Consider the following 26,872-nt stretch of genomic DNA (forward strand, 5'->3'; position numbering starts at 1 on the left):
TATCAAATAATATAATGTTAATAGCAGCAGAGAGGAAATGTGTAAAGTTCTTGTCAACTTGTGCAATAAGACTATAGCGTCAAATTCACAGATTATACATTCAGACTGCTAGATAAACCCCGTAATATATCGCAAATATAGTAAGGAAAGCCTGAATGTGAAAACAAACATGGAGAAATTAGTACATCATCTCAAAAAACAATAAAAAACATACAATATTAGAGGGAGTTAATGACTTTATTAAGTTACTTGGTACAAAGCCATGATTGATACCTCTATTCCAAGCTACTGGTCATCTACATTTTTTTGCATTTAAGCTGCAACACTGTTATGTATTCAAAACCAACAAGTTAAAATGAACGGCCCACCTGCACACGGAAGGTAGCCATTTTGTGGTCTGAAGCAATGTTTACAAGAGTACAGTCCAGCACTGGCTGAAATTCACAAAATGGCTGCCCCCACCCTGGGTAGGTGGGTGATCCTTTCTAATGTCCGGATTATTAACTAGTAAAAGGAAAAAAAAATGCCATTTCAGTCATCTTAATGGGCATCACACGCCAACACACAGACTTAGCTAGCTGTAATTATCTCTGGGGACTAATCAGTAACATGGTAAATAACACTTTGTAACATAGAGAACGGAATACACAATAGGTGATAAGCCTTCAGTTACAGTATTAGTAGACTTAAAGAAAAAAAGAAAAATAAGCCACGTACTATCACAAAGGTGTCAAAAATTCATCATCTGGGCCACACAGTTAGGCATATTTGCTAGGTATAGTTTGTACTAAACGAAAGCATTACAAGCTGAATGGTCTACCATTGCACTTCCATGTCTTACCCTACGATACCAGACAACCTAACAGCCCCTGCATGCATATCATGTTTCCTGTTTAGCCTTTGTTGTCATTCTCCATTGGCCGGTTGCTTGCCTGGATCTATAGTATAACCTTGGGTGTGGGATCAGGGCAAAATTTACAGTTATAATTTGATGGCACTCAATGCACTTGGTTTATTGCCAATGTGCTGTGTTTTCCAACTCCAATAAAATCTGGGGTAGCATGCAAACGGACACTGCTAAGGGTCGGTTCATGCCGGAGGCATACAAGTCGGCAGGTAAGCATACAAAATGACTTCTTTAAAAAGAAAAGAAAAAAAATAATCCTGTTAGTAAAGCCTATAGTTCTAGAATGAATCCATTGCTTTAAATTCACTTAGAGCCTGGACCGGTGAGATGTGCTTCTTTTGTGACCCTCTCCTTACTCGGGTCTGGTATTCTTCTGGCTTTTCTCGTTTTACTAACGGTTTCTTTTCTGGAGCTTTCATCTTCCAGGACACAACGGGAGAGTTCACGGCCGCTGTGCCGTAGACCTTCTGGTACTTGGTGGAAGCCACGTAAGATGCCTTCACGGTCAGCACCACGGCATTCATCAGATTTTTGGCAGCCTGAATGAGGGAGGTGGCGCTGTCCAGCTGCAGGAAATAAGACAACAAATATGAGTTACTCTCTAAGTGCCGGATCACAGATCTTTCCATTATGGCACAAACTACAGGTGGAGCAGACTTTAGTTCTCATTCAGCAATGCACTTGGTGCAGGTTTTAGAGCACGTCAAAGGTACAAATCAGTAACTTAAACGGTGAAAAGTGATGACTGCTGTAAGAGATGCTGACTGGGGAGTCAGGAAAACTGAATGCTGAAATAAAGCCTCCTACATCTGTAAGACGGGGACTAGATAATAAATTACCAAAATAAAAGAAACTGTATTATTTGAAAGAAAAAAACTTGGTCATATTTTGAAATAAATACTGTACAATTGCTGTATAAGGACTAGCCTGCTACACCTAAAATGACACAGGTGCTGGATTTTTTTGGGGGGGTAATTCATTTACCCCCGTTCGTATTACACAAATAATTTCCAGAATATATGTGTTTTTGCGGTCGTGACAACAAAAAAGGGGCAGTTAATGGGGATTTTGTTCTGTCTGCCTTCGGGCAGGTGAAGCAAAATCCTCAATAATGCCGGCCATTGGGGACAATTGAATGACCCCGTGGTAGCCGGTAATTTACCGTGGCTAAAGGAATTCCCCTCTCCCCGCCTCCCCTCCTCCATGGCTAAATAATCCTCTGGGGGCTATTAATCGGTATACGGTCTTCAGGTCGACAACACACCCATTTGGTCGACCACTATTGGTCGACGTGAGTTTTTCACTTTTTTAAAACTTTTTCATTCTATCCACGTGGACTATGATTGGGAATAGTAATATGTGCCGTGCCAGCGGTAGCGGAGCGAGGCACCTTGCCCGAAGCATGGCGAGCCATGCGAGGGGACACGGTGCACTAATTGGGGTTCCTGATCACTTTACAAAGAAAACGACCCCAATTTGTTAAAAAAAAATCTCATGTCGACCTTTTTCTATGTTGACCTTATCCATTTCGACATGATGACTGCGTCAACCTATTTTTGTGTCGACCTAGTCACTGTCGACCAATGGTGGTCGACCTAGTGACTGTCGACCCAACGAACTACACCCCTATTAATCAGCCTGGGAAAAAAAGTTATTTTTTTTTTCTCTTGCGAACACAAAAACACATGGTCCCAGGAATTTACCCCAGACCCTGCGTGTTTGTGAGCAAATGTGGGGGTAATTGAATTAACTGGGGGGAAAATATTGTATTTAATTGAAAAAATTTCGGTACAGTTCTGTTTTTGCTGCACGAAACAATATTATGCCTAATTCAATTCTTTAGTGTGAATACCTGGCAAATTATTTTATTTGAAGAGATGAGATCCTTATTCTGCAGAACAATGCATTGCAGATTTATTTGTGTTACTAACAGCTCTATGTATATAATAATAACAAACAATTCAATTTTTAATTAAGGAAAAGGCACAGCTGAAAAACAAGCAAAAAAATAAAAATTAAACAAAAAGTGTAAAACCTGTACGCTATAATTTACACCATTTAAACACTTACTCAAGGTGCGGACAATGAAAAATACATTTCTGAATCTCTCTATATACTATAATTAATTTGGATAAGAGCGAAGCAGCGAGTACTGTGTGTTTAAGCCACTGCAGAGGCATTACTTATAGAGGCAATAAAAATGTAAAAAAGGGAAAACAAAAACCTACACCATTTAATTAATATCAAATGTCAAAAGCCTAAACCAGGAATTTAATAAGAGATTTTTATGGTAATGCAAAAGTAAATAATACACATTAAAATAGAGCTTTTAGATATAGTGCGAGGCAGAAGCGTGCGCAATTTATTACAAATAAATGTAATCTTTCTGTATGGTCCGCGCCCCGACTGAGCTCGCATCAGACAGATTTGTGATGGGGCATTTTTTTATGCCAAGAAACCACAGCAGTTTACAAACAGTGAAATGTGTTATGCGAGCTGTAAATCCAGACTAAATCCTTAAATTAATTTGATTTTCCTAAAAGTCTTGGTTCACGCTACCATTAAATTCACAGGAATTAAAGTAATAAAAAAGCCATCGCGAAGACTGGAAATTCAAATTGGAATGGAAAACACATTCTATGGGCAATCTGGTGCTCTTGTAAGAAGCTATAATGACTACAGGAAAAGGAGTCTCACCGGCGACCCCCTGACCTTATCCATCTCCCTATACACCAAGAATTAAAAAGTGGGGGTCTCAGTTGGTTCCACAACACTATCCACGAGTCACCACTTGTTCTCTGTACCCAAAGAACTCACGTGTGACGTGTTTTCAAACAGCAATAGGGGCAGATGTATTAAGCCTGGAGAAGGGATAAGGAAGTGATAATTGCAAGGTGATAACACACCAGCCAGTCAGCTCCTGTCATTTTTCAAATTCGTAATGATTGGCTGGAAGCGTTATCACCTTGCACTTGTCACTGGTTTATCACTTCTTTATCCCTTCTCCAGGTTAATACTGTACATCTGCCCCATACAGAGCCGGCCCTAACCAATATGATGCCCTAGGCAAGATTTTGGCTGGTGCCCCATAGCACCGCCGCTAGTTCTGCAGGAGATGCCTGGCATGAGTCAGCTGGCAGCTCTGCTAACGTTGGGCGCCTTTTGTTTATGAAAATGCATCTTATTTGCATTACTATGTGGTTAAGATGCACAAATAGATTCTGCTGATTAAAATGATATGCAGCATACCTATATTCTGTGTGCTACTGCGGCTGTATCTGCATACGAAATGCTACATTACAGTGATTTCCAGGAATAAACTGCAACGTAGCATTTCGTATGCAGATACAGCCGCAGTCACACACAGAATATAGGCATGCCGCATATAATTTTAATCAGCAGAAGCTGCTGGTGCCCCTAAGCATACCAAATGCCCTAGGTATTTGCCTAGTTTGCCTATGCCTAAGGCCGGCTCTGGCCCCATAGGCAGGTAAAAATACTAGAGCTTGTGCAGAATCATTCCCCTTGTGACATAAATATACCTACCTGTACCTTCTTTCTTGGCTACTCCCCCCCCCCCCCCCTCCCGACTCTTTTACTCACTTTGCTTTGATCTTATTTTTATTTTTTTTCTAAATTTTCTCCCATTTAGAATTCTTGGTGATGGGCCGATTGTGATGTGGAGGTCTGCATTTAACATGACATGGTCCAGGGATGGCCCCCTCCCCTCTGGTGTCTTCTGCCTAGTTACCAGCAGCCAAACATTGCAAACAATGGTATGATGACTAATACAATGGTGGTCTGCACATGTGCATTGTGCTTTAGAACCATGCAGGGTTTGCTAAATACAGACTGTAACTCATAACCCCTTAAGCCAGTGCTGGAGGGGTTATGGCTAGCTCTTAAATGGAGTCCAAAGTCATTAACAAAACTACATCAACATACTGTACATCTCTTTCCTCCAGTGATGGGTGGTGAGGTGAGGCAGGTGAGGCAGAGCCTCTCCTGTCATACTCCAGTATAAGCCAGAGCTTTGACTATAAAAAGTATAAGAAAAATACAAAGAAGATATTATAAATACCGGCTTCTATTTTAATTAGTTTTATAGTCAAAACTCTGGAGTAAAAAGTCTATGGCAGGATAGGCAGTGCCCTCCTCCCAACCCCCGCCTACTTCTTCCATACATCTCTGATCAAAGCTCCATATATACTGCTGCACCTGTGTATAATGCCCACAAGCATCCTTTGATCATATATATTGTACGTGTAAATCTGGCTCTGGTACTTGCCAGTGCCTCTCCAGCCATTTCCCCCAGCACACGTCACTGCTTTACCCGTCTTAAAATATCAGCCTCACACCCTACCATCTGCACAAGATCTGTACGTCTCATCCACACCCCTGGCCTATACTAGGCTTCAGGACTTCTCTCAGGCTGCACCCATTCTATGGAACTCTCTCCCTTACACAATAACACTTTCCCCGAGCCTGCAATCCTACAAGCATTCCCTGAAACCTCATCTCTTGAGGCAAGCTTAGCAAGTTACCAAACCACCTTCTTAGTGTATTCTCACTAGACTATTCTACCTTGTCACCAGCCCATTACAAAGATCACTCCAATGTTCCATCATTTTCCATAACAGCACTTAGCAATCTGGCTGGACCTAAATTCAACATATGGCAACTACTGTAACCTCATGTACGAAACTCTCATATTGCTATAGCGTGTAAGCTTAATCACGACTCCTCTTATTTTGTTAATGCATTTGTTTACAATGGTAAAGTGCTGCGGAGTATGTCAGTAAGTGTAAGTAAGCAAATATCACACGGGTGCACTGCCAGTTACTAGCACGTTATGTTTCATCATTTACTAGCTACCCAGAGGTGGGCTTATGACAGGACAAGCCGAGGCAGTGGTACCACGGGAATTATAGTTTAAACAATGCCAATTGTCTTGGATCATGGCGACCCGCCATAAATGGCCGGCTCCTGATACATATCACGGAGTAAGCCTGATTTTCCTGTGAAGCTAAAAAATATGGGAGCACCAAAACTCATGCAGGGAGAATATACAAACTCCACACATATACTGCAATGATTGCAATTTAACCCATGGTTAATGCTAATCACTGTGCCACTGTGCTGCATACTACTACTACTGCTGCTAATAATAATAATAATAATAATAATAATAATAATAATAAATTCCTAACGTTCTGGATTGCATGAGATTGGAGGCTTCAGTTTCCTCTCACAGTCAACAATCATACTGTTAGGTTCATTGGACACTTTCCAAAGAGGACCAAAGCCTACAAAGTCCCATAGGGAAAGGACTGACAAACACAATGAAAATATCCTCTGTAAAGCAATGAATAATATGGGAGATGTCAGAATGTCTACAGTCTAAAAGTTGAGGGTTAGAATGTCGGCATAAAGTTGATATTAGGGTGGCCAATCACGGGATCGGGATCAGCGGGATCCTGGGAGTTTGGCCTTAAATTGGCCGGGATTGAATCCTGGGATTGGAGCTTCCAATCCCAGGGATTTCGGGAGTAGCCAGCACTTTCTTTTTGTTCAATGCCGGGCAGCGTTGAGCATCCTCAGCAGGCCCCTGGCCCCAGCTGTGCACACTGCGCAGCGTTATGTGATGTCAGAGGTCACGCTGCGCAGCCTGATGCCAATTGCGTGCACCAACCGGACCTCACTTCCCCATGGTGCGCTGCCGCGGGCCCTTCACCCCCACCCGTCCAGGGGATGGTGAGTTGTTGTGCGGGCTGGGCTGTGCGGGGGGAAGCATTGAAGAATTTAATTATAAAACCACTAACCCAGTCCTGGGAATCACGGGATTGATCATTGTTCATCCGGGATTGGCCTCCCTAGTTGACATATAAATGTTAACATTCACAAATGTCAACATTTATAATATTAACAGTACATTTTTGTGTTATTTCTAGGGTTAAAGATAGGGTTAGGGTAGGGTAAATTTGGTTTAGGTTAGTACATGGCAAGGGTTAGGTTAGGGTTAGGCTAAAATACGGAGGAAAAAAAACTGTATGGTGACATTATGGTGCTGACGTGTTAAATGTACAAGCATTGCTTTGCCACAACCACCTACAAATCCCATATGTCAGTTCCCCAACCCCAATCAATACATTACACTGTAGATTACATGCTATATGAAACCTCTGAAACATAATAGTTTAACATCTTTTTCAAAGACCTTTTATGTTTTGGACAGGGGATAAAAGATTCTTCATTCGCTACAATGATCTTCTCAGCCTTTCATCGAGTCACACTGCAGCAGATTCACTATCTCTTATCAATGAGTACATCAATGAAACGCTCATGCTCACCCTCATTGTTTCCGCTTGGGCTACTAACATCTTCTACTATGTTCTGTTTCTATTTATTAGTCTCTCTTAGCTCTAACCAGCTCCTTCTGCTCCTACCTCCCTTCTGTAACTGGATATATTTCTGCTGCCACGGTTCCACTCACTCTCAGCCTCATGCATCGCTTTATCTATCCAAACAAATCATCTGTGAAGGTAAATTTGGTTTAGCCGCTGTGATCCACGTTGCACGGGTACAAAGCGGATCACCGCTCAGCGATGGGTTTGTGCGATGGATCCGTTCGCACGGGCGATCGCAAGAAGATTGACAGGAAGAGGACGTTTGTGGGTGTCAAGTGACCGTTTTCATGGAGTGTCTGGAAAAAGGCAGGCGTGTCCATACGCTTACAGGGAGGGTTCCTGACGTCAATTCTGGTCCCGGACAGGCTGATGTGATTGCAGCGGCTGAGTAAGTCCTGGTCTACGCAGAGACTGCACAACAACTGTTTGTACAGCTCTGCTGTCACAGTCCGAGTAATTAAACAGACATTCTTACCTCTCAAGTGCTTGTCCAAGCTGTCACTATGCTCCAGGCCCAGTTGCTATCAGTTTGGTCTGCGTGCACTGCATAGTGTGGCAGATCTGTTGCCACATGTAACTAGTGATGTGCACCGGACATTTTTCGGGTTTTGTGTTTTGGTTTTGGATTCGGTACCGCGGCCGTGTTTTGGATTCGGACACGTTTTGGCAAAAACTCCCTGAAAAATTTTTGTCGGATTCGGGTGTGTTTTGGATTCGGGTGTTTTTTACAAAAAAACCTCAAAAACAGCTTAAATCATAGAATTTGGGGGTCATTTTGATCCCATAGTATTATTAACCTCAATAACCATAATTTCCACTCATTTCCAGTCTATTCTGAACACCTCACAATATTATTTTTAGTCCTAAAATTTGCACCGAGGTCGTTGGATGACTAAGCTAAGCGACCCAAGTGGCCGACAGAAAAACCTGGCCCATCTAGGAGTGGCACTGCAGTGTCAGGCAGGATGGCACTTAAAAAAAAATAGTCCCCAAACAGCACATGATGCAAAGAAAAATGAAAGAAAAAAGATGTGCAAGATGGAATTGTCCTTGGGCCCTCCCACCCACCCATATGTTTTATAAACAGGACATGCACACTTTAACCAACCCATCATTTCAGCGACAGGGTCTGCCACACAACTGTGACTGAAATGACTGGTTGGTTTGGGCCCCAACCAAAAAAGAAGCAATCAATCTCTCCTTGCACAAACTGGCTCTACAGAGGCAAGATGTCCACCTCCTCCTCATCGTCCGATTCCTCACCCTTTTCACTGTGTACATCCTACTCCTCACAGATTATTAATTCGTCCCCACTGGAATCCACCATCTCAGGTCCCTGTGTACTTTCTGGAGGCAATTGCTGGTGAATGTCTCCACGGAGGAATTGATTATAATTCATTTTGATGAACATCATCTTCTCCACATTTTCTGGAAGTAACCTCGTACGCCGATTGCTGACAAGGTGAGCTGCTGCACTAAACACTCTTTCGGAGTACACACTTGAGGGGGGGCAACTTAGGTAAAATAAAGCCAGTTTCTGCAAGGGCCTCCAAATTGCCTCTTTTTCCTGCCAGTATACGTACGGACTGTCTGACGTGCCTACTTGGATGCGGTCACTCATATAATCCTCCACCATTCTTTCAATGGTGAGAGAATCATATGCAGTGACAGTAGACGACATGTCAGTAATCGTTGGCAGGTCCTTCAGTCCGGACCAGATGTCAGCACTCGCTCCAGACTGCCCTGTATCACCGCCAGCGGGTGGGCTCGGAATTCTTAGCCTTTTCCTCGCACCCCCAGTTGCGGGAGAATGTGAAGGAGCAGCTGTTGACGGGTCACGTTACGCTTGACTTGACAATTTTCTCACCAGCAGGTCTTTGAACCTCTGCAGACTTGTGTCTGCCGGAAAGAGAGATACAACGTAAGTTTTAAATCTAGGATCGAGCACGGTGGCCAAAATGTAGTGCTCTGATTTCAACAGATTGACCACCCGTGAATCCTGGTTAAGCGAATTAAGGGCTCCATCCACAAGTCCCACATGCCTAGCGGAATCGCTCTGTTTTAGCTCCTCCTTCAATGTCTCCAGCTTCTTCTGCAAAAGCCTGATGAGGGGAATGACCTGACTCAGGCTGGCAGTGTCTGAACTGACTTCACGTGTGGCAAGTTCAAAGGGTTGCAGAACCTTGCACAACGTTGAAATCATTCTCCACTGCTCTTGAGTCAGGTGCATTCCCCCTCCTTTGCCTATATCGTAGGCAGATGTATAGGCTTGAATGGCCTTTTGCTGCTCCTCCATCCTCTGAAGCATATAGAGGGTTGAATTCCACCTCGTTACCACCTCTTGCTTCAGATGATGACAGGGCAGGTTCAGGACTGTTTGCTGGTGCTCCAGTCTTCGGCAGGCGGTGGCTGAATGCCGAAAGTGGCCCGCAATTCTTCGGGCCACCGACAGCATCTCTTGCATGCCCCTGTCGTTTTTTAAATAATACTGCACCACCAAATTCAATGTATGTGCAAAACATGGGACGTGCTGGAATTTGCCCAGATGTAATGCACGCACAATATTGCTGGCGTTGTCCGATGTCACAAATCCCCAGGAGAGTCCATTTGGGGTAAGCCATTCTGCGATGATGTTCCTCAGTTTCCGTAAGAGGTTGTCAGCTGTGTGCCTCTTCTGGAAAGCGGTGATACAAAGCGTAGCCTGCCTAGGAACGAGTTGGCGTTTGTGAGATGCTGCTACTGGTGCCGCCGCTGCTGTTCTTGCTGCGGGAGGCAATACATCTACCCAGTGGGCTGTCACAGTCATATAGTCCTGAGTCTGCCCTGCTCCACTTGTCCACATGTCCGTGGTTAAGTGGACATTGGGTACAACTGCATTTTTTAGGACACTGGTGACTCTTTTTCTGAGGTCTGTGTACATTTTCGGTATCGCCTGCCTAGAGAAATGGAACCTAGATGGTATTTGGTACTGGGGACACACTACCTCAAGAAATTCTCTAATTCCCTGTGAATTAACGGTGGATACCGGACACACGTTTCTCACCGCCCAGGCTGCCAAGGCCTGAGTTATCCGCTTTGCAGCAGGATGACTGCTGTGATATTTCATCTTCCTCGCAAAGAACTGTTGGACAGTCAATTGCTTACTGGAAGTAGCACAAGTGGTCTTCTGACTTCCCCTCTGGAATGACGATCGACTCCCAGCAGCAACAACAGCAGCGCCAGCAGCAGTAGGCGTTACACTCAAGGATGCATCGGAGGAATCCCAGGCAGGAGAGGACTCTTCAGACTTGACAGTGACATGGCCTGCAGGACTACTGGCTTTCCTGTGTAAGGAGGAAATTGACACTGAGGGAGTTGGTGGTGTGGTTTGCAGGACCTTGGTTACAAGAGGAAGGGATTTAGTGGTCAGTGGACTGCTTCCGCTGTCATCCAAAGTTTTTGAACTTGTCACTGACTTATGATGAATGCGCTGCAGGTGATGTATAAGGGAGGATGTTCCGAGGTGGTTAACGTCCTTACCCCTACTTATTACAGCTTGACAAAGGCAACACACGGCTTGACACCTGTTGTCCGCATTTGTGTTAAAATAATTCCACACCGAAGAGGTGATTTTTTTTGTAATTTGACCAGGCATGTCAATGGCCATATTCGTCCCACGGACAACAGGTGTCTCCCCGGGTGCCTAACTTAAACAAACCACCTCACCATCAGAATCCTCCTTGTCAATTTCCTCCTCAGCGCCAGCAACACCCATATCCTCATCCTGGTGTACTTCAACAGTGACATCTTTAATTTGACTATCAGGAACTGGACTGCGGGTGCTCCTTCCAGCACTTGCAGGGGGCGTGCAAATGGTGGAAGGCGCCACCTCTTCCCGTCCAGTGTTGGGAAGGTCAGGCATCGCAGCCAACACAATTGGACTCTCCTTGGGGATTTGTGATTTAGAAGAACGCACAGTTCTTTGCTGTGCTTTTGCCAGCTTAAGTCTTTTCATTTTTCTAGCGAGAGGATGAGTGCTTCCATCCTCATGTGAAGCTGAACCCCTAGCCATGAACATAGGCCAGGGCCTCAGCCGTTCCTTGCCACTCCGTATCGTAAATGGCATATTGGCAAGTTTACGCTTCTCCTCAGACGCTTTTAATTTTGATTTTTGGGTCATTTTACTGAACTTTTGTTTTTTGGATTTTACATGCTCTCTACTATGACATTGGGCATCGGCCTTGGCAGACGACGTTGATGGCATTTCATCATCTCGGCCATGACTAGTGGCAGCAGCTACAGCACGAGGTGGAAGTGGATCTTGATCTTTCCCTATTTTACCCTCCACATTTTTGTTCTCCATTTTTTAATGTGTGGAATTATATGCCAGTATCAATAGCAATGGCCTACTACTATATATACTGCGCACAACTGAAATGCACCACAGGTATGGATGGATAGTATACTTGACGACACAGAGGTAGGTAGAGCAGTGGCCTACTGTACCGTACTGCTATATATTATATACTGGTGGTCAGCAAACTGTGCAAAACTGAAATGCACCACAGGTATGGATGGATAGTATACTTGACGACACAGAGGTAGGTAGAGCAGTGGCCTTCTGTACCGTACTCCTATATATTATATACTGGTGGTCAGCAAAATGATGCACTGTACTCCTACTATATACTACAATGCAGCACAGATATGGAGCATTTTTCAGGCAGAGAACGTATAATACTGGTGGTCACTGGTCAGCAAAACTCTGAACTGTACTCCTCCTATATAATACTGCTGGTCCCCAGTCCCCACAATAAAGCAGTGTGAGCACAGATATATGCAGCACACTGAGCACAGATATGGAGCGTTTTTCAGGCAGAGAACGTATAATACTGGTGGTCACTGGTCAGCAAAACTCTGCACTGTACTCCTCCTATATAATACTGCTGGTCCCCAGTCCCCACAATAAAGCAGTGTGAGCACAGATATATGCAGCACACTGAGCACAGATATGGAGCGTTTTTCAGGCAGAGAACGTATAATACTGGTGGTCACTGGTCAGCAAAACTCTGCACTGTACTCCTCCTATATAATACTGCTGGTCCCCAGTCCCCACAATAAAGCAGTGTGAGCACAGATATATGCAGCACACTGAGCACAGATATGGAGCATTTTTCAGGCAGAGAACGTATAATACTGGTGGTCACTGGTCAGCAAAACTCTGGACTGTACTCCTCCTATATAATACTGCTGGTCCCCAGTCCCCACAATAAAGCAGTGTGAGCACAGATATATGCAGCACACTGAGCACAGATATGGAGCGTTTTTCAGGCAGAGAACGTATAATACTGGTGGTCACTGGTCAGCAAAACTCTGCACTGTACTCCTCCTATATAATACTGCTGGTCCCCAGTACCCACAATAAAGCAGTGTGAGCACAGATATATGCAGCACACTGAGCACAGATATGGAGCGTTTTTCAGGCAGAGAACGTATAATACTGGTGGTCACTGGTCAGCAAAACTCTGCACTGTACTTCTCCTATATAATACTGCTGGTCCCCAGTCCCCACAATAAAGCAGTGTGAGCACAGATATATGCAGCACACTGAGCACAGATATGGAGCGTTTTTCAGGCAGACAACGTATAATACTGGTGGTCACTGGTCAGCAAAACTCTGCACTGTACTCCTCCCATAATACTGCTGGTCCCCAGAATAAAGATATTTGCACTGCAGCCCCCTGAAACAAAGTGAGAGGATGCCAGCCACGTCCTCTCACTATCATTTCCAATGCACGAGTGATAAATGGCGGCGACGCGCGGCTCCTTATATAAAATCCGAATCTCGCGAGAATCCGACAGCGGGATGATGATGTTCGGGCGCGCTCGGGTTAACCGAGCCATACGGGAGAATCCGAGTATGCCTCGGACCCGTGTAAAAAGGGTGAAGTTCGGGGGGTTTCGGATTCCGAGTAACCGAACCCGCTCATCACGACATGTAACACAAACATAGTTTCCCTCCTAAACCAAACATGGGTGCTGCCATGTTTGATCCGGTCATCTGATTCCAGTGAGCCTATCCTGAGCATCCTGCTGTCCAGCTGATCATCCCAGCCAATCCCTGCACACTGGCTGCTATAAGAATGCTGGGTAAGGAGTGCCTAGTTGCCAGTATGATTGTCATACTCTATGGTTGTTTGCGCTCAGCTGCTTCCAGGTTACCTTGCTCCAGGAGATTCCTCTCTGTCCTGAGACCTGAGCTCCATCCAGCTTGCAGCTCTGCCTGGCTCCATCGGTGTTCTGCCATCAATACTCAGCTCCATTGGTGTTCCACCATCGATCTCTAGCTCCATCGATGTTCCATCATCGATACTCAGCTCCATCAATGTTCCACCATTGATCTCTAGCTTTATTCGTGTTCCGCCATCGATCTCTAGCTCCATCTGTGTTACGCCATCGATCTCAAGCTTCATCTGTGTTCCGCCATCGATCTCAAGCTACAGTGGTGCTCCGCACCAATATCCAGTATCATCGGTATCAATCTCATCTCCTGTGGTCAGTAACCTTGTGCTCATTCTAATTGGGACTTTATCAGTGGTTTACACTGCATCCAAGTCTGTTGCTGTGCTTATTTATGTTAGGACTTCATCAGTGGTTCACACTAGTGATGAGCGGGTTCGGTTCCTCGGAATCCGAACCCCCCCGAACTTCAGCCTTTTTACACGGATCCGAGGCAGACTCGGATCTTCCCGCCTTGCTCGGCTAACCCGAGCGCGCCCGAACGTCATCATCCCGCTGTCGGATTCTCGCGAGGCTCAGATTCTATCGCGAGACTCGGATTCTATATAAGGAGCCGCGCGTCGCCGCCATTTTCACACGTGCATTGAGATTCATAGGGAGAGGACGTGGCTGGCGTCCTCTCCATTTAGATTAGAAGAGAGAGAGTGAGAGTGAGACACTTGATTTACTGGAGCTTAGGAGTACTCAGAGAGTGCAGAGTTTACTAGTGACTGACCAGTGACCACCAGTGCAGTTTTATTATATTATTATTTAATATAATCCGTTCTCTGCCTGAAAAAAACCGATACACAGTGACACAGTAACAGTATACCATATCTGTGCTCAGCCTCAGTGTGCTGCATCATCTATGTATATCTGACTGTGCTGAGTGCTCAGTGCTCACACAGCTTAATTGTGGGGGAGACTGGGGAGCAGTTATAGCAGGAGTACATATTTAACAGTGCACACTTTTGCTGCCAGAGTGCCACTGCCAGTGTGACTGACCAGTGACCACTGACCACCAGTATATTGTGATTGTCTGCCTGAAAAAGTTAAACACTCGTCGTGTGGTGTTTTTATTCTATAAACGCATTCTGCTGACAGTGTCCAGCAGGTCCGTCATTAATTATATAATATATACCTGTCCGGCTGCAGTAGTGATATATATATATATTTTTTATATCATTATCATCCAGTCTATATTAGCAGCAGACGCAGTACGGTAGTCCACGGCTGTAGCTACCTCTGTGTCGGCAGTCGCTCGTCCATCCATAATTGTATACCACCTACCTGTGGTGTTTTTTTTTTTTTTCTATCTTCTTGATACTAGTAGCTTACTTTAGGAGTCTGCAGTGCTGCTGACAGTGTCCAGCAGGTCCGTCATTATATAATATATACCTGTCCGGCTGCAGTAGTGATATATATATATTTTTTATATCATTATCATCCAGTCTATATTAGCAGCAGACGCAGTACGGTAGTCCACGGCTGTAGCTACCTCTGTGTCGGCAGTCGCTCGTCCATCCATAATTGTATACCACCTACCTGTGGTGTTTTTTTTTTCTATCTTCTTGATACTACTAGTAGCTTACTTTAGGAGTCTGCAGTGCTGCTGACAGTGTCCAGCAGGTCCGTCATTATATAATATATACCTGTCCGGCTGCAGTAGTGATATATATATATTTTTATATCATTATCATCCAGTCTATATTAGCAGCAGACGCAGTACGGTAGTCCACGGCTGTAGCTACCTCTGTGTCGGCAGTCGCTCGTCCATCCATAATTGTATACCACCTACCTGTGGTGTTTTTTTTTTCTTTCTATCTTCTTGATACTAGTAGTAGCTTACTTTAGGAGTCTGCAGTGCTGCTGACAGTGTCCAGCAGGTCCGTCATTATATAATATATACCTGTCCGGCTGCAGTAGTGATATATATATATATTTTTTATATCATTATCATCCAGTCTATATTAGCAGCAGACGCAGTACGGTAGTCCACGGCTGTAGCTACCTCTGTGTCGGCAGTCGCTCGTCCATCCATAATTGTATACCACCTACCTGTGGTGGTTTTTTTTTCTTTCTATCTTCTTGATACTAGTAGCTTACTTTAGGAGTCTGCAGTGCTGACAGTGTCCAGCAGGTCCGTCATTATAATATATACCTGTCCGGCTGCAGTAGTGATATATATATATTTTTTATATCATTATCATCCAGTCTATATTAGCAGCAGACGCAGTACGGTAGTCCACGGCTGTAGCTACCTCTGTGTCGGCAGTCGCTCGTCCATCCATAATTGTATACCACCTACCTGTGGTGTTTTTTCTTTTTTCTATCTTCTTGATACTACTAGTAGCTTACTTTAGGAGTCTGCAGTGCTGCTGACAGTGTCCAGCAGGTCCGTCATTATATAATATATACCTGTCCGGCTGCAGTAGTGATATATATATATTTTTTATATCATTATCATCCAGTCTATATTAGCAGCAGAAGCAGTACGGTAGTCCACGGCTGTAGCTACCTCTGTGTCGGCAGTCGCTCGTCCATCCATAATTGTATACCACCTACCTGTGGTGTTTTTTTTTCTTTCTATCTCCTTTGTACTACTAGTAGCTTACTTTAGGAGTCTGCAGTGCTGCTGACAGTGTCCAGCAGGTCTGTCATTATATAATATATACCTGTCCGGCTGCAGTAGTGATATATATATATATATTTTTTATATAATTATCATCCAGTCTATATTAGCAGCAGACGCAGTACGGTAGCCAACGGCTGTAGCTACCTCTGTGTCGGCAGTCGCTCGTCCATCCATAATTGTATACCACCTACCTGTGGTGTTTTTTTTTCTTTCTATCTTCTTGATACTACTAGTAGCTTACTTTAGGAGTCTGCAGTGCTGCTGACAGTGTCCAGCAGGTCCGTCATTATATAATATATACCTGTCCGGCTGCAGTAGTGATATATATATTTTTTTTATATCATTATCATCCAGTCTATATTAGCAGCAGACGCAGTACGGTAGTCCACGGCTGTAGCTACCTCTGTGTCGGCAGTCGCTCGTCCATCCATAATTGTATACCACCTACCTGTGGTGTTTTTTTTTTTTTCTATCTTCTTGATACTACTAGTAGCTTACTTTAGGAGTCTGCAGTGCTGCTGACAGTGTCCAGCAGGTCCGTCATTATATAATATATACCTGTCCGGCTGCAGTAGTGATATATATATATTTTTTATATCATTATCATCCGGTCTATATTAGCAGCAGACGCAGTACGGTAGTCCACGGCTGTAGCTACCTCTGTGTCGGCAGTCGCTCGTCCATCCATAAGTATACTAGTATCCATCCATCTCCATTGTTTACCTGAGGTGCCTTTTAGTTGTGCCTATTAAAATATGGAGAACAAAAATGTTGAGGTTCCAAAAATAGGGAAAGATCAAGATCGACTTCCACCTCGTGCTGAAGCTGCTGCCACTAGTCATGGCCGAGACGATGAAATGCCAGCAACGTCGTCTGCCAAGGCCGATGCCCAATGTCATAGTACAGAGCATGTAAAATCCAAAACACCAAATATCAGTAAAAAAAGGACTCAAAAATCTAAAATAAAATTGTCAGAGTGTTAGGGTCTCCTGCCCTGTGCTGCCACGTCGTCATGGCAACCGGGAGACAAGTGCTAGTGGAGTAACCTGAGCGCAGCTGATACTCCGGTTCGGGTCTTTTGCTGTGCAGTGGTTATAGGCTCTGTGCACGGCAGGGGATCCGGTGCTGGTTTTTGTGCTCACAGTCTGTGAGGTCTGAGTGGGGCGTGGACAGCACCTGCTTTATAAGGCCTCTTTTCAGGGTAAGCAGATGCTGCTGAATCTTTGTTGTTTAGTCAGTTCATGAACGTTAGCCAGTACTGTGTAGCTTTGTATTTGTTTGTTGCTTACTGCAAATAGGCCTGGGAATTTGGTATTACACTCTGCCAATCCAGACCTAGCAGTAAGACTGGAGTCAGTCGTTTAGCTTGCTGGGGTTCTGTTTCTACTCTGTGAACTTAGCAAGTTTGCGGCTGTATTCTAAGACTTGCCTGTCTAATCCTGTCTCACTGTGCTAGGTGTCAGGGGTCAGTTTAGTGGCAGTAAGCTAAAACCTGTGCACTGCAAGTGAGAATTAGGATTGTGGAGATTCTCCTTGTGTCTATCATTCCATCTCTGACCAAGGAGTTTACTGCCACACCCGTTGGTAACCCTTTAGGGTTTTGCTGTTGCCCTTAGCAACAGCATTTCGGGTACTCTATGTATTAAAACACAACATCTTGCTTTTTCCATCTTAGCAGTTCTAATACAAGGGAGATACCCAGTTCCTTAGCCTCTGGGCTTCTCTGTTCACTTTGTGTGTATTTTGTTACCCTATCACCTTCTGTGTACGTTATGTCATATCCCCCAGTTTGTCTGTGAGTCCATCTGTTTTGCATAACAGTTCAAACACCAGTACATTCCTGCAGACACTGGAGTGCATAACAGTTCTGACACCAGTACTTTCCTGCTGGCACTGGTGTGCATAACATATTCAGCAGCCTAATACTCCTGTTGAAATTTTGTGGGAATATGGAGCATACCCCTCAAAATACGTTGCAACAGGTGGTCGATCAGGTGCAGGTCCTGACTCGACAATTTAATGATTTGTCCATTAAAATGCACACCTCCCAGGCTGCTGGCGGAGCTCCCGCAGCAGCAGCACCTGCAGGGGTTAAGGAGCCGAAAGTAAATCTCCCGGATCGTTTTTCTGGAGATCGCTCGCAGTTCTTTTGTTTCAAGGAGAGCTGCAAGCTATACTTCCGGCTTAGGCCTCAGTCTTCTGGGTCGGAGATTCAGCGGGTGGGCATAGTGATTTCCTTGCTACAAGGAGACCCACAGATCTGGGCATATGGGTTGCAGCCTGACTGTCCGTCGCTTAAAAGTGTTGATGCTTTTTTTACGGCACTGGGCATGTTGTATGATGACCCTGACAAGACGGCCTCAGCCGAGGCTCAGATTTCGATCCTTAAGCAAGGGCGAAGGCCAGTTGAGGTTTACTGTACGGAGTTTCGGAGGTTGGCCCATGATACCCAGTGGAATGACCCAGCCCTGAGACACCAGTACCGAAGAGGTCTTTCTAACCAGATAAAGGACCAACTGGTACAATATCCCTTGCCTGATAGCTTGGATCAGCTCATGCAGTTATCCATCCGGGTGGATAGACGGCTGAGAGAGCGTAGGCTTGAAAGGGAGACTGAGATTTCCTTCCTTCCCAAGGGAACCTCAGACTCTGAGGAATTTTCTGAGGAGCCTATGCAGATTGGGGCTACCCGCCTCTCCTCGCGTGAGAAGACGCGGAGGAGACAGCAGGGGTTGTGTTTGTACTGTGGGAATAAAGGTCATGTGGTAGTATCATGCCCAGAAAAGCCGGAAAACTTCAGGGCCTGAGGGTGATGGGAAATATCCTGTCAGGCCAGAAGTCAGAATTTCCCAAGAAGACTTTTATCATTCCGGTGACCTTGAAGATCCTCGGTCAAACTGTCAAGACTGAGGCCTTTGTGGACAGTGGGGCCGACGGGGTTTTTATGGACCGCCAATTCGCCCTGAAACACTCTGTTCCCTTAGTACCCTTGGCATCGGAAATTTAGATTTGTGGGTTAAACGGGGAACCATTATCCCAAGGTAAAATTACCTCTTGCACTAGCCAGATTTCTTTGTTTATTGGAGCCACACACTCTGAAAAATTGTCCTTTTATGTGACTGTCTGTACTTTTGCCCCATTGGTGTTGGGGTTACCCTGGTTAAGGGCCCACAATCCTCAATTTGACTGGGTCTCTGGGGAGATTCTTAGTTGGGGTACTGATTGTTTCAGGAGTTGCTTCAGCCTTCCAGTCAGGCTCTCGCAGCTAAGTTTGCCAGGATTGCCAGGGTGTTATGCAGATTTTGCGGACGTGTTCTCCAAAAAAGTTGCAGAGGTACTACCTCCCCATCGCCCCTATGACTGTGCCATTGATTTGTTGCCAAATGCTAAGCTTCCCAAGAGCAGGTTGTACTCCCTGTCACGTCCTGAGACTCAGGCTATGGCAGAGTACATTCAGGAGAACTTGGCTAAGGGATTTATCAGACCTTCACAGTCTCCAGTTGGGTCGGGGTTCTTCTTCGTGGGTAAAAAGGACGGTTCGTTGCGACCCTGCATCGACTTCAGGGAATTGAACCGTATCACGATTAAAAACTCATACCCACTGCCTCTCATTTCGGTCTTGTTTGACCAGCTTCGTACTGCCACCATTTTTTCTAAGATTGACCTACGCGGTGCGTACAATCTAATCCGAATAAGAGAGGGGGATGAATGGAAGACTGCCTTTAATACCCACTCAGGGCATTATGAATATTTGGTGATGCCTTTTGGGCTCTGTAATGCCCCGGCAGTCTTCCAGGATTTCATGAATGATGTGCTCAGGGAATATTTGGATAGATTCTTAGTTGTATACTTAGATGACATCCTAATCTTCTCCCATTCCCTGGAGGAACATCGGAAGCATGTACGTTTAGTCCTCCAGAAACTCAGAGACCACCGGCTTGGGGCGAAGCTGGAGAAGTGCGAATTTGAAGTTCAGCAAATCGCATTTCTAGGATATATTATCTCCCCAGAAGGTTTCCAAATGGAGGGTTCCAAGGTACAGGCAGTCCTGGATTGGGTGCAGCCCACTAGTTTGAAGGCGCTTCAGCGTTTCCTGGGCTTTGCAAATTTTTATAGACGATTTATCGCTGGATTTTCGTCTATAGTGGCGCCCTTGGTGGCACTCACTAAGAAAGGGGCGGATGTTGCTCACTGGTCTTGTGAGGCTAAAGCGGCTTTTGCCCGTCTCAAAAGGGCATTTGTTTCGGCCAAGGTGCTGCGACACCCAGATCCAGAGCGTCCTTTTGTGGTGGAGGTGGATGCCTCTGAGATGGGTATTGGGGCAGTGCTTTCTCAGATGGGAGTGTCTGATAATCGCCTTCATCCCTGTGCTTACTTTTCCCGTAAATTTTCGCCTGCCGAGATGAATTATGACGTGGGTAACCGGGAATTGTTGGCTATTAAGGATGCACTCGAGGAGTGGAGACACTGGCTTGAGGGGGCTAAGTTTGTGGTCTCAATTCTCACTGACCATAAGAATCTGGCATATTTAGAGTCAGCGAAGCGTCTCAATGCCAGGCAGGCACGATGGGCTTTGTTTTTTGCTCGCTTTAATTTTTTGATAACATATCGCCCTGGGTCAAAAAACATCAAGGCTGATGCGCTCTCGCGGAGTTTTGCTCCAATCCAGGAGACCACCGAGGAGCCGTTGCCCATTGTTTCCCCATCATGTATTAAAGTGGGCATTACCCAGGACCTCTTATCATTAGTCCTTAGAGCACAGGAGCAGGCTCCTCCAGACCTTCCGGTAGGTCTTTTGTTTGTGCCTCCTAGGTTAAGACAGCGAGTGTTCCTGGAATTCCATGCCAAGAAGTCGGCAGGTCACCCGGGTATTGCCAGAACTCGGGAGTTGCTATCTAGGGCGGTGTGGTGGCCCTCGGTGGCTAAGGATGTGGATCAGTGGGTTCGGGCATGTGACATCTGTGCCCGAAATAAGACTCCTAGAGGGGTTCCTGTTGGCCCATTACATCCACTCTCTATCCCATCTAAGCCATGGACCCACATTTCAATGGATTTTGTGGTGGACTTGCCCAAATCCTCGGGGATGACAGCCATCTGGGTTGTCGTTGACAGGTTTTCGAAGATGGCGCACTTCGTTCCACTGGTTGGGCTGCCATCAGCCAGACGCCTGTCTGAATTATTTATGCTGCATGTTGTGCGTCTCCACGGGTTGCCACTTGATGTGGTCTCTGACCGTGGATCCCAGTTTGTGGCCAAATTCTGGAGGGCATTTTGTTCCGATCTCCAGATTTCTGTCAGCTTGTCGTCAGGCTACCATCCGCAGTCTAATGGGCAGACTGAAAGGGTGAACCAGTCCTTGGAGCAGTTTCTCAGGTGTTATGTCTCCAAGTGTCAGACTGACTGGGTTGCTCATCTGTCCATGGCGGAGTTTGCCTATAACAACGCGGCTCACTCTGCTACAGGGATCTCTCCCTTCCTTTGTGTGTATGGGCATCATCCTAAGGCCAATTCTTTTGACCCCGTGGACTCCACGCCTGGTGGTTCCTCTGTGGTTTCGGTCCTTAGAGGTATTTGGCGGAAAGTGAAGAAAGCCCTTGTGTCTGTGTCATTAGTGACCAAAAGGGTTTTTGATAAGCGGAAAAGACCCTGCAGCTTCAAATTAGGAGACTTCGTCTGGTTGTCTACCAAGAATTTGAAGTTGAGACAGCCATCTCATAAGTTAGGGCCCCGGTTCATCGGCCCTTATAAGATCACCAGGGTTATCAATCCGGTGGCATTTCAGTTAGATCTGCCCCGTTCTTTGGGTATCAATAAAACATTTCATTGTTCCCTTTTAAAACGGGCGATTAGTAATCCTTCTACCAGTGGAAGACCTTCCCCTCTTCTGATACGTGGCCAGAGGGAGTTTGTTGTTGAAAGGATTCTTGACTCCAAGGTGGTTCGGGGTCGGCTGTCATTTTTGGTGCACTGGAAGGGGTATGGCCCGGAGGAGCGGTCGTGGGTGCGCAGTTGTGATCTTCATGCCCCCAGACTGATACGCTCTTTCTTCTCGCAGTTCCCCGATAAACCCGGTGGTAGGGGTTCTTTGACCCCTCGTCAGAGGGGGGGTACTGTTAGGGTCTCCTGCCCTGTGCTGCCACGTCGTCATGGCAACCGGGAGACAAGTGCTAGTGGAGTAACCTGAGCGCAGCTGATACTCCGGTTCGGGTCTTTTGCTGTGCAGTGGTTATAGGCTCTGTGCACGGCAGGGGATCCGGTGCTGGTTTTTGTGCTCACAGTCTGTGAGGTCTGAGTGGGGCGTGGACAGCACCTGCTTTATAAGGCCTCTTTTCAGGGTAAGCAGATGCTGCTGAATCTTTGTTGTTTAGTCTGTTCATGAACGTTAGCCAGTACTGTGTAGCTTTGTATTTGTTTGTTGCTTACTGCAAATAGGCCTGGGAATTTGGTATTACACTCTGCCAATCCAGACCTAGCAGTAAGACTGGAGTCAGTCGTTTAGCTTGCTGGGGTTCTGTTTCTACTCTGTGAACTTAGCAAGTTTGCGGCTGTATTCTAAGACTTGCCTGTCTAATCCTGTCTCACTGTGCTAGGTGTCAGGGGTCAGTTTAGTGGCAGTAAGCTAAAACCTGTGCACTGCAAGTGAGAATTAGGATTGTGGAGATTCTCCTTGTGTCTATCATTCCATCTCTGACCAAGGAGTTTACTGCCACACCCGTTGGTAACCCTTTAGGGTTTTGCTGTTGCCCTTAGCAACAGCATTTCGGGTACTCTATGTATTAAAACACAACATCTTGCTTTTTCCATCTTAGCAGTTCTAATACAAGGGAGATACCCAGTTCCTTAGCCTCTGGGCTTCTCTGTTCACTTTGTGTGTATTTTGTTACCCTATCACCTTCTGTGTACGTTATGTCATATTCCCCAGTTTGTCTGTGAGTCCATCTGTTTTGCATAACAGTTCAAACACCAGTACATTCCTGCAGACACTGGAGTGCATAACAGTTCTGACACCAGTACTTTCCTGCTGGCACTGGTGTGCATAACACAGAGGAGAAGCGTAAACTTGCCAATATGCCATTTACCACACGGAGTGGCAAGGAACGGCTGAGGCCCTGGCCTATGTTCATGGCTAGTGGTTCAGCTTCACATGAGGATGGAAGCACTCAGCCTCTCGCTAGAAAAATAAAGAGACTCAAGCTGGCAAAAGCACAGCAAAGAACTGTGCGTTCTTCGAAATCACAAATCCACAAGGAGAGTCCAATTGTGTCGTTTGCGATGCCTGACCTTCCCAACACTGGACGTGAAGAGCATGCGCCTTCCACCATTTGCACGCCCCCTGCAAGTGCTGGAAGGAGCACCCACAGTCCAGTTCCTGATAGTCAGATTGAAGATGTCAGTGTTGAAGTACACCAGGATGAGGAGGATATGGGTGTTGCTGGCGCTGGGGAGGAAATTGACCAGGAGGATTCTGATGGTGAGGTGGTTTGTTTAAGTCAGGCACCCGGGGAGACACCTGTTGTCCGTGGGAGGAATAGGGCCATTGACATGCCTGGTGAAAATACCAAAAAAATCAGCTCTTCGGTGTGGAAGTATTTCACCAGAAATGCGGACAACATTTGTCAAGCCGTGTGTTGCCTTTGTCAAGCTGTAATAAGTAGGGGTAAGGACGTTAACCACCTCGGAACATCCTCCCTTATACGTCACCTGCAGCGCATTCATCATAAGTCAGTGACAAGTTCAAAAACTTTGGGCGACAGCGGAAGCAGTCCACTGACCAGTAAATCCCTTCCTCTTGTAACCAAGCTCACGCAAACCACCCCACCAACTCCCTCAGTGTCAATTTCCTCCTTCCCCAGGAATGCCAATAGTCCTGCAGGCCATGTCACTGGCAATTCTGACGAGTCCTCTCCTGCCTGGGATTCCTCCGATGCATCCTTGCGTGTAACGCCTACTGCTGCTGGCGCTGCTGTTGTTGCTGCTGGGAGTCGATGGTCATCCCAGAGGGGAAGTCGTACTCGTAAGACCACTTTTACTACTTCCACCAAGCAATTGACTGTCCAACAGTCCTTTGCGAGGAAGATGAAATATCACAGCAGTCATCCTGCTGCAAAGCGGATAACTGAGGCCTTGGCATCCTGGGCGGTGAGAAACGTGGTTCCGGTATCCATCATTACTGCATAGGCAACTAGAGACTTGTTGGAGGTACTGTGTCCCCGGTACCAAATACCATCTAGGTTCCATTTCTCTAGGCAGGCGATACCGAAAATGTACACAGACCTCAGAAAAAGACTCACCAGTGTCCTAAAAAATGCAGTTGTACCCAATGTCCACTTAACCACGGACATGTGGACAAGTGGAGCAGGGCAGGCTCAGGACTATATGACTGTGACAGCCCACTGGGTAGATGTATGGACTCCCGCCGCAAGAACAGCAGCGGTGGCACCAGTAGCAGCATCTCGCAAACGCCAACTCTTTCCTAGGCAGGCTACACTTTGTATCACCGCTTTCCAGAATACGCACACAGCTAAAAACCTCTTACGGCAACTGAGGAAGATCATCGCAGAATGGCTTACCCCAATTGGACTCTCCTGTGGATTTGTGGCATCGGACAACGCCAGCAATATTGTGTGTGCATTAAATATGGGCAAATTCCAGCACGTTCCATGTTTTGCACATACCTTGAATTTGGTGGTGCAGAATTATTTAAAAAACGAGAGGGGCGTGCAAGAGATGCTGTCGGTGGCCAGAAGAATTGCGGGACACTTTCGGCGTACAGGCACCACGTACAGAAGACTGGAGCACCACCAAAAACGCCTGAACCTGCCCTGCCATCATCTGAAGCAAGAAGTGGTAACGAGGTGGAATTCAACCCTCTATATGCTTCAGAGGTTGGAGGAGCAGCAAAAGGCCATTCAAGCCTATACAACTGAGCACGACATAGGAGGTGGAATGCACCTGTCTCAAGCGCAGTGGAGAATGATTTCAACGTTGTGCAAGGTTCTGCAACCTTTTGAACTTGCCACACGTGAAGTCAGTTCAGACACTGCCAGCCTGAGTCAGGTCATTCCCCTCATCAGGCTTTTGCAGAAGAAGCTGGAGACATTGAAGGAGGAGCTAACACAGAGCGATTCCGCTAGGCATGTGGGACTTGTGGATGGAGCCCTTAATTCGCTTAACAAGGATTCACGGGTGGTCAATCTGTTGAAATCAGAGCACTACATTTTGGCCACCGTGCTCGATCCTAGATTTAAAACCTACCTTGGATCTCTCTTTCCGGCAGACACAAGTCTGCTGGGGTTCAAAGAACTGCTGGTGACAAAATTGTCAAGTCAAGCGGAACGCGACCTGTCAACATCTCCTCCTTCACATTCTCCCGCAACTGGGGGTGCGAGGAAAAGGCTCAGAATTCCGAGCCCACCCGCTGGCGGTGATGCAGGGCAGTCTGGAGCGACTGCTGATGCTGACATCTGGTCCGGACTGAAGGACCTGACAACGATTACGGACATGTCGTCTACTGTCACTGCATATGATTCTCTCCCCATTGAAAGAAAGGTAGAGGATTATATGAGTGACCGCATCCAAGTAGGCACGTCAGACAGTCCGTACGAGGTTACATCCAGAAAATGTGGAGAAGATGATGTTCATTAAAATGAATTATAATCAATTCCTCCGTGGAGACATTGACCAGCAGCAATTGCCTCCACAAAGTACACAGGGAGCTGAGATGGTGGATTCCAGTGGGGACGAATTGATAATCTGTGAGGAGGGGGATGTACACGGTGATATATCGGAGGATGATGATGAGGTGGACATCTTGCCTCTGTAGAGCCAGTTTGTGCAAGGAGAGATTAATTGCTTCTTTTTTGGTGGGGGTCCAAACCAACCAGTCATTTCAGTCACAGTCGTGTGGCAGACCCTGTCACTGAAATGATGGGTTGGTTAAAGTGTGCATGTCCTGTTTATACAACATAAGGGTGGGTGGGAGGGCCCAAGGACAATTCCATCTTGCACCTCTTTTTTCTTTCATTTTTCTTTGCGTCATGTGCTGTTTGGGGGGTGTTTTTTGGAAGGGCCATCCTGCGTGACACTGCAGTGCCACTCCTAGATGGGCCAGGTGTTTGTGTCGGCCACTAGGGTCGCTTAGCTTACTCACACAGCTACCTCATTGCGCCTCTTTTTTTCTTTGCGTCATGTGCTGTTTGGGGGGGGGGGTTTGGAAGGGCCATCCTGCGTGACACTGCAGTGCCACTCCTAGATGGGCCAGGTGTTTGTGTCGGCCACTAGGGTCGCTTATCTTAGTCACACAGCTACCTCATTGCGCCTCTTTTTTTTCTTCTTTGCGTCATGTGCTGCTGTTTGGGGAGTGTTTTTTTGGAAGGGCCATCCTGCGTGACACTGCAGTGCCACTCCTAGATGGGCCAGGTGTTTGTGTCGGCCACTAGGGTCGCTTAGCTTACTCACACAGCTACCTCATTGCGCCTCTTTTTTTCTTTGCGTCATGTGCTGTTTGGGGAGTGTTTTTTGGAAGGGCCATCCTGCGTGACACTGCAGTGCCACTCCTAGATGGGCCAGGTGTTTGTGTCGGCCACTAGGGTCGCTTAGCTTACTCACACAGCTACCTCATTGCGCCTCTTTTTTTCTTTGCGTCATGTGCTGTTTGGGGAGTGT

General features: G+C 46.2%; 1 protein-coding gene across 5 annotated transcripts in view; it reads right to left on the reverse strand.

The window, feature by feature from the left end:
* Window positions 1-218: 218 nt before the first annotated feature.
* The window catches only part of CTNNA2 (catenin alpha 2), a 2,737,142-nt gene continuing 2,710,488 nt past the window's right edge, over window positions 219-26,872 (reverse strand). For all 5 annotated transcript variants that reach the window (XM_063925313.1, XM_063925315.1, XM_063925316.1 and 2 more), the window contains one exon: window positions 219-1,473. In XM_063925313.1, coding sequence (XP_063781383.1) covers window positions 1,186-1,473 — 288 coding nt within the window. In that variant the 3' untranslated portion in view covers window positions 219-1,185. The remainder of the gene's footprint in view (window positions 1,474-26,872) is intronic.

This window comes from Pseudophryne corroboree, chromosome 1 (assembly GCF_028390025.1).
Source record: "Pseudophryne corroboree isolate aPseCor3 chromosome 1, aPseCor3.hap2, whole genome shotgun sequence".
NCBI lineage: Eukaryota > Metazoa > Chordata > Amphibia > Anura > Myobatrachidae > Pseudophryne > Pseudophryne corroboree.